We start from the raw sequence: 20816 nt of genomic DNA, 5'->3' as shown, positions 1-20816 counted from the left end.
CTGTGTATTTAGACAACCTCAACCTGTATGCTAGTGGTTACCTATCCAGAACATATAGATACTCCTAACTTAGCACGGATTCCCTAATGTATCAACCCCTGGTTCACAAGATTCACACAGATAAGGAAAGCCATGCAACTCATCTATCCATAAGGGGAAAAAAATGGTTTAAACAGCATTTTAATATCGATACACATGCTAAGGTGTTTCACAAAGGCATGGGTAAAACAGATGCCAGGCTAAAGAAAGAAAGATGAAGAGGGATGACCAAAAGCTTGATCACAGAGGAAGGTCTGAAAGGGGAAGAGGGAGCTGGAGAGACTTATGAAGCAAAATCCAGAATGCAACCTAGGTGGCCGAAGGCACAGCCAGGTATGGCAAAGCAAAGGGAGAAACGTGAACAGGAGGCTGGAGCCAGGGAAATCGAATTTGGTGTTGGCGGTGCATTGTAGAGCAGAAGGAGGTTACAGACATATGAAAAGTTCCTTACATGATTCCCAAGTTTCTGACCCCAATATTGAGTGGGGAGCATTTTGTAAAGGGCTGAATATGGGGAGTGGGGAGGTGCAATGTTTGGAACACTGAAGTATAGGTTTCCCCTGATTTGGTGAGCTTTGCTTCCAGCTGGGCTGAAACACTGCAGAGTTGATTGTAGTCAAAGGTGAGGAGCCTGGAGAAGGAAGGCCATTTCCAAAGCTGGAATGGAAGGGGCATGTAGTGGAGTGACTCCAGTGAAGGAGGTAAGCTTGCAGGGCCAGGGGGAAACACTCCTGCTTCTCCTAGCCGACAGGCAGTACCGAGAGGCACTTAACTTCTCCACAAAGAAACGTGACAAGTTTCAAAAGGCCTTCTAAACCAATCCAACCAGTGGTAAACTGTAAATTAGGTTAAATGTTGGTCTCCATTACTATAATACTTAAATGGAGAACCTGCCTCCTGGGTTTGCTACCCGGCCCTTGTCCCACCTCCGTTGAACCAGATTTGGCCAGGTTTGTATTGGGTTTGAGATCTTTAAAATTTCATTTACCCAACCCCAACCACACACCAACACCCCCCCCCCCCCCCCCCCCCCCCCCCCCCCCCCCCCCCCCCCCACCCCGATCTTAAGGTGTTAATGTTATCCGATTTACCTCAGCTATGGAACTGAGAAGTCATTTGATGGCTCTTTGTATGAAGAAGAGCTAAACTGGCCTTTCACCTGTGTACAAATGTCCGCTTGTCTTGATATCATGATTTCCTTTGAAGCAGCATTCCACATTTACTTTTCATTCATACTTTACTGTCTTTTATATCTAAATGAGGCCCTTTCCTCATCACCTCCTTTCAAATTTCAAGCGTTTTCCTCACAACTCAGTCAACTGAGAATGAGAATCTAACTTTAGTTGTCCTGTGCAACTGCTTTGTTGAATGCTTCTCTTAAATGACAGTGACCAAAGCTAGACTCAGTGGTAAACGTGCAGCCTGACAAAAGCACTGCAACATGACAACCTTTATCATGTTCCCTACTAATTTGGCTGTAAAATTCAGCATGCTATTTTCTTTCTTGATTGTGGCTCCGCAGTGACTGGACCAGTTTAGGGCCAAGTCAACTAACATGCCTCAATCTGATTCAACTTCATACTAAGTTATTTCAGCCCATTCATGAGGTACATGTGTTGACTATCTTTTCTCCCAGCCTAGAATGCCTTTCACTTGTCCATATTATATTCCACCTGCCATTGTTTCTTCCCTCTTTCAGATTTATCCAATTCGTTTTGGCGATCCACCCTTCAGATTCTTCAAGATTTGTATCGTCTACTCATTTGACCAGTTTTCACTGAGTTTCTGAATCCAAGCCATTGATGTAAATTAACAGCTGCAGTGGTCACAACACAATCCCTGAGGCACTCAACTCAGTACATCCCCCCTGCCATCCACCCCCCTGTCGGCCCTGATATTACTCCTCCAACAAGTAGGGCGCTGCTTCCTATCTTTCAGCCAATTTATTTTCCATTCCCAGATGCAGCATCTTAACAGAAGGTCAGAATAGCTTTGGGCATTACAAGATAAAGGAGTATTAGTGGTGTCACGAACAGTGGAACAAACTGTATTATTCATGATATTCTTAACATTCCTTTAGCACAGAGCCTATGAGATTATTGCAACTTCTTCTTAAGGCATTGTGAATAGAGCAGAAACATCGACTCTAAAGATGGACTCCGGGATATTGTTAATGTATATTTAGGTTTACAGCGCTAGTCTCCTTTTTGCAATCAATAAATCTTCAAATCTGAGTGACAAACTGGGAATCGAGAATGCATGAAACAGACTCAGTGAATGAAGCCTTTAAAAATGAATAAGGAAAAGCAAACTTCAAACACAAATCCACATCAGTCAGAACTTAGTACCATGCTGAGAGTTCTTCATTAAACACAATGTCCTGGTGAAGTGATTAACTAGGTTGATATATAGCATTCAGCACTGTAATGGGAAACATGAAGAAAAATAGAAATAACAGTTAATTTGAAAATATAGCAGATGCAATTTAATACATGGAAAAAAGAATAGAGGAATATAAGACTGAGTGGTAAACAATGACTAAACAACAAAAAAAATGCATTTAAATCTGCAATATCACATAGTTTTAAAATCTCATTATTTTCTCCATACCCTCACCAAAAAATGACAATCTTATTACATTCAGATGTCACGAGGGATTATTTTGCATTAAGTGCACCCCTCATCCTCACTAGAGTCATTGAGTCATTACGGTACAGAAGGAGGCCATTCGGCCACTCATATCCATAGTGGAACTGTTTCCTTTGTTCATTTACAGGATTATGAGCATTGCTGAAAAGGCCAGCATTTGTTATTCATCCCTAATTGCATTTGAGAAGATGTGGTGAGCCACTTTCTTGACTACAACTAAAGGGCTTGCTCGGCCACTTCAGGGGACTGGAAACTCAATTTTCAAGGGTATTTGACCCATCCAGAAAAATAGGAAAAAAGGAAAAGGAGGTGGGATAGCTTTATTAAGAAAGGAAGGTATCAGTGCAGTGGTGACTCGTGATATAGGTGCAATAGATCATGATGTGGAGTAGGTTTGAGTAGAAATAAGGAATAGCAAGGGGAAGAAGTCACAGGTGGGAGTCATCTATATGCCCCCGAAGTGTTGCCTCACAATAGGACAAAGTATAAATTCAGAAATAATGGAGGTGTATAAGAAGGGTACTACAATTGTCATGGGTGATTTTAATCTGCATATTGACCAGACAAATCAAATTGGCAGGGGTAACATGGAGGTCGAATTTGTAGATTGCATCAGGGATTGCTTTTTAGAGCAGTACATTGCAGAACCTACCCAGGAACAGACTATTTCAAATCTACTAATATGTAAGGAACTAATGAGAGATATTGTAGTTAAGGATCTTCTAGGGAGTAGCAATCACAACATGGTAGAATTTCAAATTCAGTCTGAGGGCGAAGAACTCAGGTCTCAAACTAGCGTCCTCAACTTAAATAAGGGCAATTACAGAGCTATGAAGAAAGAGTTGTCTAAAGCGGGCTGGGAAAATAGACTAAGGGGAAGATCAGTGGATGAGCAATGGCAGACATTTAAGCAGATATTTCATAACGCTCAGCAAAAATTTATCCTGGTCAAAAAGAAAGACTCGATGAGAAGGATGAACCATCCGTGGTTAACAAAGGCAGCCAAGGAGAGTATCCAATCAAAAACTAAGGCATACAAAGCAGAGAAAACTAGTGGTAGGCCAGAAGATTGGGTATTTTTTAGGAACCAGCAGTGGATGACTAAAAAGCTAATAAAGAGGGAGAAAATTGATTATGAAAGTAAATTGGCAAGAAATATAAAAACAAAAACAAGAGCTTCTACAGGTATATCAAAAGAGTGGCTAAAACGAGCGTGGGACCCTTGGAGAATTGATAACAGGGAACAGGGAAATAGATAATTCAAACAAAAATTTTGCATTGGTCTTCATGGTGGAAGACAATATAAACGTCCCAAAGATATCAGATAAGCAAGGAGCTAATGGGAGGAAAGATCTTGTAACAGTCTCTACCACAAGGGACAAAGTATTTGACAAACTAATGGGACTAAAGGCAGACAAGTCACCAGGACCTGGTGGCCAGCATCCAAGTGTTTTAAAGGAAGTGGATGCAGAGATAGTGGAGGTATTGGTCTAAATATTCCAGAACTCACTGGATTCCGGGAGGGTCCCAAAGGATTGGAAAACTGCTAATGTGATGCCCTGCTCAAGAAGAGGAGGAGACAAAAAACAGGAAACTATAGGCCAGTCAGTCTAACATCTGTTGTTGGGAAAATGCTGGAGTCCATTATTAAGGAAGAAATAGCAGGACATTTAGAAAAGCTTAACGCAATCAGAGTCAACATGGTTTTGTGAAAGGGAAATCATGTTTGACAAATTTGTCACAGTTCAATGAGGATATAACAAGCAAAGTTGAAAAGGAGAACCAGTTGATGTAGTGTATTTGGATTTCCAGAAGGCATCCAGCCTGTTATGATCGATGCAGTTGGTAAAGTGGAGTTACTTAAAAGTCCCAGAGGGAAACCTTAAACAACTGTCATAACCATTAACTTAAAGTGTTATGTTTAAGATGTGACCTTAAATTCAGGAATCAGACCATCAGTTCTTGAGGTTTTACATTAAACAAAGTGAAACATTTTATTAATTTACACAGGTTAAGATAGATATACATGGCTACAAATTACTACTATCTTAGCTTTTAACAAATTCCCAAACTAATCTCCATCAAGGCAACAGCAACCCATAGACTTAACCAAACACCAGGCAAAGCATTTTCACCTTACGAATTCAAAATGAGGTTCTTTTCACTGAGTCAGTTGGGGGCTTGCAGCTACCTCTTGATCTTACATTGCCTCTGCCTGCACACCCAGAAATTACTGAAGTTATACCTACAACCACTGATTGAATTCAAATTCTCATTGTATCAACATCCTCTTTGAACTTCACCTTTTAACAATGAAATCCCTTTCGTAGTACCAATTTTATTAATATATGAACATATTGCTTGGTATCTGCTAGATAGGCGTCAAGTTTTCACCCCACTTCTTGAATGCTCTATTAAAAAAGTGCAAATACACTCTACCTCTCTGTTTACTTCTTAAACTAGCACATATCAAAGCACCCAGACTAGCTGGCAGACCAAACCTCTATTTTTAAAGAAAAAATAATTTCCCAAATATTATATACTTTAATAGTTTCATGACAGTGCCACATAAAAAGTTATGGCACAAGATAGGGGCTCATGGTATTGGGGGTAATGTATTAGTATGGATTGAGGATTGGTTAACACACACAAGACAGAGAGTCGGGAAAAATAGCTATTTTTCAGGTTGGAAAGACGTAACTAGTGGAGTGCCTCAAGGATCAGTCCTAGAGCCTCAGTTATTTACTATCAATATTAATGACTTGGAGGAGGGGGCAGAGTGTAATGTATCCAAATTTGCTGACGATACAAAAATAGGTGGGAGGGCAAGTTGTGATGAGGACATAGACAATCTGCAAGGGGATATAGATAGGTTAAGTAAGTGGGCAAAAACTTGGCAGGTGGAATTTAATGTAGGAAAGTATGGTAGGAAGAATCAAAAGACAGAATATTATTTAAACAGAGAGAGACTCCAAAAATGTGCAGCACAGAGGGATCATGGGTGTTCTTGTGCATGAAACACAATAAGTTAGCATGCAGGTACAGCAAGTAATTAAGAAGGCAAATAGAATTTTGGCCTGTATTGCTAGGGGTTGGAGTTTAAAATAGGGAAGTCTTGTTCCAACTGTACATGGTGTTGGTGAGGCCGCACCTGGAGTATTGTATACAGTTTTGGTCCCCGTATTTAAAAAAGGCTTTACTGGCATTAGAGGCAGTTCAAAAGAGATTCACTAGGCTGATTCCTGGGATGAAGGGGTTGACTTATCAAGAATGGCTAAACAGGTTAGGCCTTTATTCATTAGAGTTTAGAAGAATGAGGGGTGATCTTATTGAAACGTACAAGATTCTGAGGGGGCTTGACAGGATAGGTGTTGAGAAGATGTTTCCACTAGTGGGGGAATCTCAAACTAGAGCACATAATTACAGAATAAGGGGACACTCATCTAAAACTGAGATGCGAAGGAATTTTTTTCTCTCAGAGGGTCGTGAATGTCTGGAATTCTCTACCCAGAGAGTTGAGGAGGCTAGATCACTGAAAGTATTGAAAGAGGACATAGATAGATTTTTGAAATATCAGGGAGTTGAGGGCTATGAGGAGCTGTCAGGAAAGAGGAGTTGAGGCCTGCGACAAATCAGCCATAATCTTATTGAATGGCAGGGCAGGCTTCAGGGGCCGAATGGCCTACTCCTGCTCTTATTTCTTAAGATCTAATTTTCTCTCAAAACATCTTTGTTTACTGAGAAATGTGATACTTGACACAATAAGTGCACTCATTATTACTGTAGGAAAAGCTGCACTACTGTAAAGTCACACTTGTGACTTTTGCTGAGTCTTTAGAAGGCTATGTGTAAATCATACCCCACTAAGTTCCCAGATCACAGAAATTCTGTATGCTGTATGCCTAAGAGTTAATATTAAATTAGGTGACTGTAAAATATGGAAGCCTAATTTGCTTCTTATAATTCAGCCACAGGTGCTTTACTCCCAACTGTAAAACTGTAAAATCTGCCTGTGCCCTTAGAGTTTCAACTGAGTGAGTTAGGTCACTGTTGTAGATGCAGGGAACCATTTCATTACAAATTGTACAGAACAGCAATGTGACATCACATTCAAATCCAAGACCTTTAGAAGTAGGTTAATGGCACTTTGCTAATTGGAAACAGATGAACAGTTTACCCATTGGGGTGGCAATCCAGACTTCCTAATCCATTGACTATAACAGTGACGTTGGCAAAGATAAATGTACAGTACTTTAATCTTCCCTGCCAGAGTATGCAATTACCATTAATCGCTGCTGCTCACATGTAACATTATTGGTGTTAAATACGTCACTAATAAGTAGGCTTTAGGAAAAAAAGGTTGTGGTTTGTTTACCATTTCAAACTCTATCCACCGTTAGTACACGGTTGGTGTTTTACTTGAGCGGAACCAATTAATATAACTGCCACATTTCGAAGAGTAAGGCTTATGTGTGTTTGAGTCAGCGATGACCCACTGCGACTGAGTCAGCATCACCTAGCTGTATTCCTGCCTCCCATTTCCTAAGATTAAGTGACACATTTCTTTCTGTAATATCATGATGGATTTCCAATTTTCCATCTGTGCTTTCTTCACTATTTTGTGAAAGACCTCAAACAGAACTTTTATTTTATAACCTGTGGCCATACCAGTACTCATAAAGCTTCATATATCCAATATCTGGGTATGTCTCATGAGCCCAGCATCAAAACCTTTTGTCACTGTATTTCCACTTGCCATATGTGCTCACATATGATTTCCCTGACTTCAGAGAGCCGTAGAATAAACCAACCAAGCAAACTGCATTGACTTTAAAGTAACCAGTAACAAAGGGTAACAGCAGATGAAGAACTTACATTTGTGTAGCACTTTTCATCATTCAGTGCATCCCAAAGTACTTAACAGCCAGTTCAGTACTTTTTGAGATGTAGTCACTGTTGTTAGACAACTATTTACAAAAAAGCATAACAATGCATTCTGATTTGAGAAAATGAATAGTCTCTACAATTCAGTGTAAAACAAGACCTGAAACAAGATGCCAGGCCATAACTTTGTGTAGGTGTTCACACTAACCTGCAACAAAGCCTCCTCCCTCCCCCTTCAGACTCGGGACACTATACCCGAGTTGTACTTCCTAATACTTTTGAAGTTCAGCCTGGGACTATACATATCAATTATTTATGTTTTATGATTGCATCAGGCTGGCAAATATCCACAGGATGCCAAACACAAAGGATGCTTTCTGATCAGAGTAAACTCTGAAGTTCATATCTGTGATGTAGGACATCTAAATAAAGAGATAAAGAATTGTACAGCACAGGAGGAGGCCATTCAGCCTTTCATGCCTATGGTGACCTTATGAAACAGCTATCCAATTAGTCCACTCCCCACCCTCACCCTTGCTCTTTCTCCGTAGCCTTATAAATTTATATTAGGACTGATTCTGAACAGAATACCATTATTGATTTTGCACTTAAGCACTAGTATATTAAACGCACTTTGTGATTCATTGTTCAGTCAATGTTGCTCTGCTTCTGCATAGATGTCCAGATTGGGTAAGTTCTTGAATTGAATCTGCTTTCACCCTACGCATGTCTTAACAAGAAGGAACGAAGCAAACAATTTAATAAATCATAAACTACACTTTTAATTTTTGCCGCAGCCTATCATCAAGATCTTCCTCTGTTTGCTCTACATTGGCATTGATATCTTGTCACTCAGTGAGGTAACAATGAATAGAACATTTTTCTGTTGTTGTCACCCACAGCACTCATTCAAGTACTTCCAAGTCAGGTGGAGATTGTTGCCAGGTTAGGTGGAGAGAGTAAAGTTGCCTGTACACTTCCTAACTTTTCCCAATGTCAGAGGAACAACCTTTGCTGCACAGTGTAGCATTAGAAATTTCCATATCAATCATCTTTCCAGCTTCCCTGCCTGCAACTCCTTTCACTTAGAATACTAGGGGAGGACTCGCACCCCATCAGTCTGGCTTGATTTAAACCCAGAATCCTGAGGCAAAATCAGAGCGCAGATGCACTGCACCACCCATGCACTTGTCTCTGTTTTCATTCTAAATACAGAAAATGCTGGAAATACCCAAAGAAAGGTCATCAACCTGAAATGTAAACTCTGACCAGGATGTTCTGGCCCCACCCGCCATCGGGATCTTCCGGTCCTGACCCGCCCCATTCCCATGGCAGGGCCAGATGTTTTTCCCTCCACAGATGCGATCGATGTTCTTAACCTCTCAATACTGAAATTTTAATTAAATAAAAGTTAAAAGCTCTCCTGATGACTTGACAGGTTTATATAATTAACACTCAAGTGCCATTGACTAGCAAAGTCCCAATTCTGCTCACAATCTGTGCTGAGTTTTCTGGCCTCATCCAGGACAGATATGCAAGGTGTTTCATCAGCCTTGGTTTCAGAGGGGAAAACAGTCACCAGGTTTTCCCTTCTTATGATCACTACCCAATGACCTCTGCTGGAAATTTGTGGATGTTGGGGTAGGGCAGGACTAAGCTCATCTGCAATACATCCCATAGTCAAATAGTCTGCCATCACTCACTTTTGCAGCTCACTGTCAAGATGTGGATATGAGTCAGGGCAAATCTAGCAAAGTGCTGGATGGTGAACGGGACCTGTGATTACCATACTGGAATCAGCCATGAGGGGAAGCGTAGAGGGACACGGAGAGGGGAAAAAAGGACTTGTGAGCATAAAGAATGTTGCATATATAAATAGTATACAAGATATGGTCTTGAATAAAAATGCACCCTAACCCAGTAGGAGTCAAGTAACATCATGTCAATTCACTTAGAATATGACAACAGAGTGACAGTGGATGCATTTGCTCCCTCCAGTCAATTCCAGTTCAGCTTAGCTTCTCGACCACTGCTGGGCTTGCCAATGACATTTAACAGATATTTCTTATTTTTAGTCCCTTTAAAATATGCCAATGCATTTCAAGGTTGCAGGATGCACTCTTCATCTTGCTCTATTGAGTTGTCTTCTGCCATTATTTATAGCATCTACTTGTTTACTGTGGTGCAGTTGTAGCATTTTTGTTTCTAAGCCAGAAGATTGAAGGTTCAAACTCCACTCCAGAGATTTGAGCCTAAAATCTGGGCTCACACTTCAGTGCAGTACTGATGGTGTACTACACTGTCAGAGGTCATATTTTCAATTAGATGAGGCTCGTTCAGCTGAATCCATGAGGTTCCAATGGTACTATTTTGAAAAAGAGCAGCTGAACCCTCCCCAGTGTCCTGGCCAAACTTTATCCCTCAACCGACATCACTAAAACAGATTATCTGGCCATTTATATCCTTGCTGTTTGTGGGATCTTGCTGTGTGCAATTTGAGAAAATTATTGCCTACAATACGATGACCGTACTTTAACAGAACTTAATTGGATTGTAAAGCGCTTTGGGATGTCCTGAGGTCATGAAAGGCATGTCTGTCTTCTCTTGATATTTCTTCAGTGTCGTCCAATAAAGTCTACATCACAAATGCATTTACTGCAATATTGTAACTTAGTGAGTAATACTGGTGACAGAGTTATCTAGTTTATTTCTGTTATAAAAAAAATCCAGAGATTCAAGTGAAAGCCATTCACATTTTTGTAGGTATAACTTTTTTCATATAACCATCTTGTGTCTGTTATAGTGATTATGGTTTTAAAAAATCCACATCCTGTGTCAGCTTTTACTATTATAAATTGTTCTGGTCCTGTGATGTCCTATGTGTACATTCACTGTGAATGACACATGCAAGTTGGCTGTGATGTAATAATGCCCTCCTGCCAGCAGTGGTGCCATCGTGCCTCAGTTGTACCGCTCCTCTCTCCTTGACCAGACAGGCTTTTTGACTCTTCTGCTTCCCAAAGGATCAATTTTTGGCTACCTACCTCTAAGCCGCACCATAAAATTAAAGTATTATGCAAAGAATAAAATATACAACATTAAAATGGGGAACTGAACTAGGTCTGTACAGACCAACTCAATGATACCCCTCTCTAAAAACCCACTTCAACTGTTCACTGGCACCAGTTTTCACTTTGGGATAATTAGCGTTAACGGGACCTAAGGGACTAAAAAGGAGCTTCTTAGCATTAATGCCAATTCAACCCCAACAATCGACCCATTTCAGAGGGGCCTACCACTGGGCTGCCAAAGTGCCTGCTTAAAACAAGGGGTTTACCTCTATCCCACCCAAAGTTGTGCCTTAATAACATAATTATGAGCTTTTCACAATTTTAGGAAGCACAGGGCCAGAGCTTATGATGCAAACTGTTCGTTCCTGTGTACTGGTAGTCAGGAAAGGGCCAGAAAGATTTTAAGCATTGATTTTGTTTTGTGGATCTGGAAGCATTAGAAGGGCTCCTCCTTACTCCCACATTATACTGCAGGCTGCTGCCAGCCAGGCCTTGCTCCACCTTGACATTACCTCTCCCTTGGGCAGCTACTTGTAGGCCTCTGCTGGTGTCTCCAGACGTTTCAGAGATCAGAGGATTCGGATCTGCTTTAGGGCACCCATTTGACATCATAGCTCACCTACCAAATTCAATGAGGCCAGGGCCTCGAAATCTCAGCAGACCTTTCACCTCTGCTACCGGTGATCCAGCTGCCCCACAAAATCAACCCCAGCTATGTGAACTTCTGCATAAAAATGACTTTTACTCCATAATTTTCCAGGCTTTCACTTGAATCTCTGGATTTTTTTTATAACAGAAATAAACTAGATAATTTTGAAATCAATGGAATATAAATTACTGCCAATGCAATTCTCCCTGTGATATGGACATTTCAACTGTGATTTAAGCACCTTCGCTTCTTGGCACACTAATGATCCAGAGATATGAGTTTAGATCCCCCCATGCAGCTGGTCGATTTTAAATTCAATTAATTAATAAAACCTGGAATGAAATCCTAGTCTTAATTATAATTATCGAGAAACTACCAGATTGTTATAAAAATCCATCTGATCCACTAATGTCCTTCAGGGATGGAAATCGCCATCCTTACCCGATCTAGCCTACACGTGATTCCAAACCCACAGCAATGTCGTTGACTCTTAACCCCAACTCAGAAATGTCCCATCAAGCCACTCAATTGTATCAAATCACTACAGAAAAGTTAAATAAGTATAAAACTGGATGAACCACCCAGCATCGACCTAGGCACTGGAAACAACAAAGGCAAACTCTGCCCAGTCAACCCTGCAAAGTCACCCTCACTGACAACTAGGGAATTGTACCAAAATTAGAAAGGCTGTCCCACGGACTAGTTAAACAACAGCCTGACATAATCATACTCACCAAATCGTACCTTAAAGCCAAGGCCCAGGACACCTCCATCACCATCCTGGGTATGTGCTGCCCCATTGGCAGGACAGACCCAGCAGAAGTGGTGGCCCTGGGAGACTTCAACATTGAAGTAAAATGGCATCAGGTCAACCAAGAAAACCTCCTGCTGTTTAGCACCTACAGCCCTCCTTCAGCTGATGAATCAGTACTCCTCCATGCTGGAAGAAGCACTGAGGGTAACAAGAGCACTGAATGGACTCTGAGTTGGGGGGAGGCTTCAATTCCCATCACCAAGAGTAGCTTGGTAGTACCACTACAGACCGAGTTGACCGAGTCCTGATGGACATATCTGCCAGATTGGACCTGTAATGGTTGATGAGAGAATCAACAAGAGCTTGACCACACTTTCACCAATTTAACTGCCACAGCTACATCTGATCTGTCCATCACTGAGTTGGCAGAAGTGACCAACACAAAGTCCGTGCAGAGATTAACTCCCATCTTCACTCTGAAATTCCCTACATTGTATGGTGTGGCACGACCAGCATGCTGAATGGAAAAGACTCAAAGCTGATTAAGCAATTCAAAACTGGACCTCCAAGAGGTGCCATGGGCCATCAGCAACAACAGGATTGTATTCAATCGCAATCTGTAACCCCATGGCCCAGCATATCCTTCATTCTACATTACTACCAAGCCAAGTGTCAAACCCTGCTTCAATGAAGAGTGCAGGAGGACATGCCAGAGTGGCACCAGGCAGACCTAAGAATGAGATGCCAACCTGGTGAAGCTACAAGACAGGACCACATGCATGCTGAACAGCAGCAGCAGCAGCAGCATGCAATAGAGTTAAGCAATTCCATAACCAACAGGTCAGGTTAAAACTCTGTAGTTTTGCTACATCCAGTCAGCCGGTGTGGTGGAAAATTAAACAACTAACAGGAGGAAGAGACTCCAAAAGCATCCTCATCCTCAATGATGATGGAGCCCAGCACCTCCGTGCAAAAGACAAGGCTAAGATATTCGCAGAAGTACTGAGTGGATGATCCATTTTGGCCTCTGTCTGAGGTTCCCAGCATCCCAGATACCGGTTTTCAGCCAATTTGATTCACTCTTCATGAAGCCAAAAACTGGCTGAAGGCACTAGATACAGCAAAGGCCATGGGGCCGGACATGATCCTAGCTTTTGATCTAAAGACTTGTGCTCAAGAACTAGCTGCACCCCTAGCCAGTACAGCTGACTGACATCTATCTGACAAAGTGGAAAATTAACCAGGTATGTCCTGTCCAAAAAAAGCAGGACAAATCCAACTTGGCCAATTACTACCCTCATCAGTTGTCTCTTCTTCATCAGCAAAGTGATGGATGGTGTCATTGACAGTGTTATTAGGTGGCACTTACTCAAAAATAACCTGCTCAGTGATGCTGAATTTGGGCTCGGTGGGCCACTCAGCTCTAGGCCTCATTACAGCCTGGGTCCAAACATGGACAAAAGAGTTGAATTCCAGAGATAAGATGAGAGTGACCTTGATATCAAGGCAGCGTTTGACTGAGTGTGGCATCAGGATCCCTGGCAAAATTGCAGTCACTGGCAATCAAGAGGAAAACTCTCCACAGGTTGGAGTCTTACCCAACATAAAGGAAGATGGCTGTGGTTGTTGGAGGCCAATCATCTCAGTCCCAGGACATCAGGAGTTCCTCAAGGTAGTGTCCCAGACCCAACAATCTTCAGCTGCTTCTCAATTACCTTTCCTTCATCATAAAGTCAAAGCGGGGATGCTTGCTAATGATTGCACAGTGTTCAGTAGAACTTTCAATTCCTCAGATAATGAAGTAGTCCATGGTCACATGCAGTAAAATCTGAGCAACATTCAAACTTGGCCTGATAAGTGGCAAGTAACATTCGTGCCAGGCAATGACCATCTCCAACAGGAAAGAATCTAACCATTTCTCCTGGCATTCAACGACATTACCATCGCTGCAACCCCACAATTACACCAGGAAGTTACCATTGTTCCAAAACTTAACTGCACCAGCCATATAAATATATGGCTACAAGATCAGCAAGAGGCTGAGAATTCTGCCCAAAGCATGTCCATCATCCAAAAGGCATAACTCAGGAGTGTGATGGAGTACTATCCACTGCTGCCTGGATGAGTGCAGCCCCAGTAACACTCAAGAAGCTCAACACCATCCAAGACAAAGCAGCCCATTTAACTGGCACCCTACCTACCACCTTATATATTTAGTCTTTCCAACACCGATGCACAGTGGCAGCAGCGTGTACCATCTACACGATGTACTTCGACAACTCACCAAGGCTCCTTTGAAGCACCTTCCAATGCCACAAACTCTACCTCCCAGAATAACAAGGGCACCAGACTTGGGAACAGCACCATCTGCACATTCCCCTCCATGTTACTCATCATCCTGACTTGGAACCGTATGGCAGTTCCTTCATCACTGTGTCAAACTCCTTTCCTAATGGCACCGTGGGTACACTGCATGGACTCCAGCGTTTCAAGAAGGCAGCTCACTACCACCTTGTTACAGGTAATTAGGGATGGGTAACAAATGCTGGCCTAGCCAGTGATGCTCAAATCCTGCAGACAAAAAAAAAACTAACACCATATTTGAAGGAACCCACAGTGATGCAGTATGTCGGTAGGTCCTGTTGTACATACTGGCACCATAGGGTGACATGCTTGAGCGAAGAGGGTGTTTTGTTGGTTGTGGTCAGGTAGTCGGTTAGGAGGAACCCTATCAAGAGATCCCAAGACTTCCATTGCCATGTTATGTAATAGCAACAATCTTTCGAAAAAACAGTGGTGCAATCAAGTAAGTGACAATAAATAATGCTGGCTGTATGAGGGCATCAAGTAATGAAGAATAACTTCTCAAGTTATGGGAAAAGAGTTCCACAGTCATCCGTCACTCACTCAGGCAAGTAGTTGATAAACTCCATCGAAAAATAACCATGCACTTCAGGCTCCTTCCCAGCCACTGAAAATGAGATTCTTGTTTCTGATTGATGTTTTCAGAGGAGCTTGTAAAAATGCATTTCCAGCTGATTAGTTCTGCGGGTGTCAATCTCTTGCTGTTTTATGACCTGCAGACTACGTGCCAGATGTACATTTGCTTTACATAAACTAACAAAGATGAATGACTAAATTTGAGTGTGCTTCTTTCTCTCCTTCTCTTCTGTATTTCCTGAGGGAGAGGACTGTGCAGCAGTACTGCTACAAAAGAACTTTAACTCTCTCTGTGCTGCAACTGCAGCTAACTAAAAGCACCATATATGTTCTCCCTTTGAAAAAAGATGGTTGCAACAATCAGGGGCACTTTCTTAATAACCACAATGATATTAAAGATAATATTGAGCATTCAGTTCGCAGATCCAAAAAGGAAGCTATGCGATTAATTTTCAACTATGCACTTGAGGAAGTGAAGTTCCCTACTGCCAGCACATTTCTCAGAAAGTGGCCCCCAGTAGTCTTCAGTCATGAAAGAGTTAATTGAAAGGAAATATTAGGGCAGGGATAGAGGTTCCTGCTTCAGTTTCAGGTCATCTCAGAGGAAACCTGTGATCATCTGAACATTATTTTTTCATTTTTCCTCCCTTCACCTAATGTTATTTCCCAGGCAAGCAATGTCCTCCAAAATGACATACAGGTCATGCAGGGAATAAGACAGATGGATGTTTGCAAGTCTGAATCTGGGCAAAGGAAAGCAAATACCAGCTCCCACTTGCAATATCACAATGCCTTCAGTCTTCCTGAAGCACCATAACTCTCTCCATATCTTATGAATGTTACTTAGACTGTTGCATTGAATTGGGTTAGAATCTCTTATTGGCATCCATTGTAAATGTGCACACTTCAGTCAATGATTGGATTTATTATATACAAAGGCCTTTGGATCATTTGGGAGGAAAACTGAAAGGTACCATCAACCTCACTTGAATCGAAGGCTGTGATTCACACCTCAACAAAGTAAAATGAAAAGCACAATGCCCCAAGTCTGGAAGTAAGAACAAAAGATGCTAGAAAAGCAGAGTGGAGGACTGATATTGGTGACAATACTGGCAAAAGAATTGAGGTGCACACAAAATGTGATTTCCTCTTTTGTAATCACTCAGGGGGAGGTCTTGTGGTGCAGTGGACAGTGTGCCTGTCTCTGGACCAGAAGCCGTGGGTTCAGGTCCCACTCTGCGACTTGATGGCCAAGGAAGGGGCATTCATAACATGCCCATACAAGTTGAATACCAACTTGTAAATCCTTCCAACATATGCCAATGGCAGGCGGTAAGAGTGGGAGAGATTCCTGATCAGCCATATGATGGAAAGAAATTGGAGCCTCTACCATCACTATCCATTGTGCCAGGCTACAACATGCATGTAAAAGTGTATGTTGCCACAGTGACTCAGACTCCTTGCCGGGGGGGGGGGGGCGCGGTTGGCTCAATTGGCTGGATGACCAGTGTGGATCAGATTGGTGCCAACAGCATGGGGTTTGATCCCTGTTCCAGCTGGGGTAGATTTGGGGCCAGCCTCCTTGCCCCATCCATGGTGAAGGTCGTCGCACTGCGAGTCAGACCTGCCTTTGGACAGAAAACTCAAGAACCGCCACTCTGGCTTTTGTTGTTGCTAAAATTGTCAACAGAAAGAGCATATGCCGCCGCACCCACCCCCACACCCCCAAACCCCAACCACACATGCATTGACCCCCACATTGCTCAATATTTGAAAGCAAGAGACAGATTAACATTTCAGGAGGGCTTCACATTTGCAGTAAGTTTGACTACATCCCACAGAGATGTTAATAAGATGCCTGCTTCCTGTGCAAAACCCCATGTCAGAATTTTTGCAAATATAGCCTGACTTCTCGCTAGGGTGCAGTTGTGAATATTGTTGTCAAAAATGACAACCCATTTTCATTCCTTAAACAAAGGCGTTAAACCGAAGAGAGTTCAAATAGAAAATAAAGGAATTCCTTGTGAACTGTTAGATGTGTATAAGCTAACATACACACAATGTCCTTGTAGCTGTCTACAAATGGATATTTATATAACTGTATGCTTGCTGCTCTGTGCTGCTGTTTTTGGACATGAGTTAAGACAGCAAGCCGACAGTTCAATATCTTCACATGTGGTTGGAGAAGACATTTTTCACTTGACTGCTTTTCCATTTTGCAGATGGTCTGATTGACTGCATGGATCCAGACTGCTGTTTACACAGCTCCTGCCAGAACCAGCCCTATTGCCGCGGATCTCCTGACCCACTGGACATTATTGGTCAAAGCCAGCAGCCACCCTCCCAGCAAGCTGCCCGGTCCTTCCATGATCGTATCAAGTTTCTGATTGGACCAGACAGCAGTCATGTCCTACCTGGGGAGAATCCTTTCAACAAGAGGTTAGTCTGTCAGTGCTGAGATGAACGCATATAAATCCAATCACACAGTGATGTAGTATGTTGTCTATTTTGTTGAAATGTAATCACAGACTTTGTCCACACTATATTTCATTCCTCAAGTACATTTTGGATTGTTGCTTTATGCCATTAAAACACCTCTGGCTCCCATATCAAGGCTATGAGTGGTAGCACTCTTGTATGTGAATCAGATGTTTGTGGGATTAAGCTTCATTCCAAGACCACAGCACCTAACATAAAAGCAAAATACTGCGGATGTTGGAAATCTGCAATAAAATCAGAAAATGCTAGAAAAGCTCAGCGGGTCTGTGGAGAGAGAAAGAGTTAACGTTTCATGCCTGTATGACTTCTTCAGAGCTAAAGAGAAGTAGAAATGTGATGGATTTTATACTGTTTAAGCAGGGGTGGAGCAGGTGATCTTATTGAATGGCGGAGCAGTTCTGCTGATCTTTGTTTTGCTGTTAGCACATTCTGCTATCTTACTTTTATGCCACTGTCAGCACCTTTGTTAGTCTTTAACATTATCATTAACACTCCCTTTGGTCCTGTGTCCATGAAAACTTTGTCAATCTGTCCTTAGCTCCCACCTATCCCTGACCTTCTATTTTGCTCCACCTGCTCCACCCCCTCTTAAATAGTATAAAATCCATCACATTTCGACTTCTCTTTAGCTCTGAAGAAGAGTCACACAGACTCCAAATGTTAACTCTCTTTCTCTCTCCACAGATGCTGCCAGACCTGCTAAGTTTTTCCAGCATTCTCTGTTTTTATTACCACAGTACCTAGTCTAGGCTGCCACTCGATGCAATGTAGAGAGGTGCAGAAGCGCATCAGAGGTACTGTCTATCAAATGAGACAGTAAACAGATGCCCTATCCATGTGAGTGCAAAATATCACAGTTCAGAGGAGAGCATGGAAGTTAACCTGGCTAAGATTTGTCACTTCAACCAATACCATCAAAAACATGATAACTGGTTAGTTGTCCCATTGTTGTTTGTGTAATGTTACTGAGCCTAAATGGATACTTTTCAGTTGGTTACAAAAAGCTCAGGAATGTCCTGAGCTTGTAAAAGGCTCTGTATAGACGTAAGTTATTCCTTTCCTGTATTGATAACATTTTAACTGAAGCTCGCAGGGTGGCATATTGCTGCTGTTTGCTTTGCATTTCACCATCTGCTGCCCTGTTCCCCCCTGCTATGCCACTGACACTGACTCCTCGTTGGGGTGCAGGCACACAGGTATCAGTAATCCGCTGATAGTCCACACAAGTGCCCATTTTTTCACACCAAACTGGACAGTGAAGGTTGGCTGAGGGCATTAGAGCTGAGTCGAAGGCTATGCTTACCCAGTTCCTCTGCTTTCCAGTTGGAGCCTTTGGATAGTGACGAGGAACATCAAGTTTGGCTGCTTCTTCTCCACCCCCTTTTCAAGCACACCAAGGCTAATTGAAACAGCTCACTGTTATTCTGGTTAGGAACATAGGACTTAGGAGCAGAGAGTAAGCCCTTTGGCCCTTCGAGACTGTTCCGCCATTCAATAAGATTATGGTGTGGTGTCAACTCTACTTTCCTGTCTTTCCCCCAAAACCTTTGACTCCCTTCTCTATCAAAAGTCTAATTCAGCCTTGAATAGGTTCAATGACCCCCCGCCCCATCTCCATTGCTTTATGGGGAAGAGAATTCCACAGACTAACAGCCCTCGAGAGAAAGAAAATTCTCATCTCCATCTTAAACGGGAGGCCCCTTATTATTAAATTGTGTACTCTAATTCTAGTTTCCCCTACAAGAGGAAACATCCTCCCAGTATCCACTCTATCCACCTCTCACTTTTCTAAAGTCCAATGGATATAGGCCCAACCTGCTCAACCTCATCAAAAGATAAGTGCTTCATCCCAGGAAGGAGTCAAGTGAACCTTCTCTGAACTGCTCTAACACAATTATATCCTTTATCAAATAAGGAGACCACTGTACACAATATTCCAGATGTGGTCTCACCAAGGCCCTGTACAGCTGGAGTAGACCTTCCCCACTTTTATATTCCATTCCCCTTGCAATAAATGCTAACATTCCATTTGCCTTCCGAATCACTTGCTGTATCTGCATACTAACTTTTTGTGATTAAAGTACCAGGAAAACCAGATCGTTCTGTACCACCGGGTTCTGCAATCTCTCTCCATTTAAATAGGATACTGTTTTCTATTCTTCCTGTCAAAATGGACAAGTTCACATTTTCCCAAATTACACCCTACCTGCCGCGTTTTTGACCACTGAAGATCGTCTAACTCTGCTAACAGACTAGAGACGTAACTTAAACAATTGAACCAAAATAAATCCTCAAAAGACAGCAACAGGAGAGACAAGGATCACTTGGTGGTGAACCATGGCAGGCTGTGTTGGGATTTTTAATACATGTGGGAGAACCCAGAAGGAAAAAAACAGTTCAGACCAGTAGTTTTATTTCCCTGTTTTTACTGGCGTTCCATTTTAAGGTATCAAGACCAGTTTGGACCAATATTCTTACTTCCCAATTTTTACTGTTTTGTTTTCTTTCCTTCTGGGAGTCACATATTTACTGATAATAGCTTCAAATTTGCAGATGTTGAGTACATTCAAGATTGTAATCGATAGATTTTTGGACACGAAGAGAGTCAAGGGATATGTGGGTAGGGCAGGAAAGAGGAGCTGAGGCAGAAGATCAGCCATGATCTTATTGAATGGTGCAACAGGCTCAAAGGGCTGTATGACCTACTCCAGCTCCTATTTCTTACGTTCTTGTGTTATTGATTAAGTGTGCAAATATCTCATTGAAAAGAAAATGGGTATATTGGCCATGCTGTTTAATCACAATTTTGCCTGACCACAAAGAGTTTTAATTGTATATGACCCAGTCAATGGCTTTGTCACCTAGATCTGAACCCTGCTCAAATAGGGTGGATATTCCTGCACCACGATATTGGGAGGGCTGTCAGCTGAATGTATCTGACAGAAGGTGCAGTCAGGGTAAAAATGAAAAAAAGCATTTACATTTATATAATGCCTTGTACAATCTCAGGACATTTCAAAGTATTTCACAGCCAATGAATTGTTTTTGAGATGCAGCCACTTTTGGTATGTAGGTGAACATGGCAACCAATGTGTAAGTAGATCCACGACAAGTCAGATCTATGCAAACTGCAAAATCTGTTAATTGGCGCTTTCAAATTTTGAATTTTTTTTCTTGCTCATTTCAAAAGCTTTAAACTCTGTTTCAATGAGAGTCTGGAAATTCCTGGGGATAGGCACAGTGCAGAGCAAGATTACAGTGCAATGACTAGTTAATGCCTGCTTAAATCTAAGGCAAATGGTCTTAATGATCTATAAAATTTCTATTAATA

At 42.0% G+C, this 20816-nt stretch overlaps 1 protein-coding gene across 4 annotated transcripts in view; it reads left to right on the top strand.

Moving 5' to 3' along the window:
* tenm3 (teneurin transmembrane protein 3) overlaps window positions 1-20816 on the top strand; it is a 584772-nt gene that overhangs the window by 472376 nt on the left and 91580 nt on the right. For all 4 annotated transcript variants that reach the window (XM_041186060.1, XM_041186059.1, XM_041186063.1 and 1 more), the window contains one exon: window positions 17209-17425. In XM_041186060.1, the coding sequence (XP_041041994.1) occupies window positions 17209-17425 (217 nt within the window). The remainder of the gene's footprint in view (window positions 1-17208; window positions 17426-20816) is intronic.

The sequence above is a fragment of the Carcharodon carcharias genome, chromosome 4, assembly GCF_017639515.1.
Source record: "Carcharodon carcharias isolate sCarCar2 chromosome 4, sCarCar2.pri, whole genome shotgun sequence".
Classification (NCBI taxonomy): Eukaryota; Metazoa; Chordata; class Chondrichthyes; order Lamniformes; family Lamnidae; genus Carcharodon; species Carcharodon carcharias.
The sequence above is the reverse complement of the archived record's forward strand: the minus strand, read 5'-3'. Positions and strand labels throughout refer to the sequence as shown.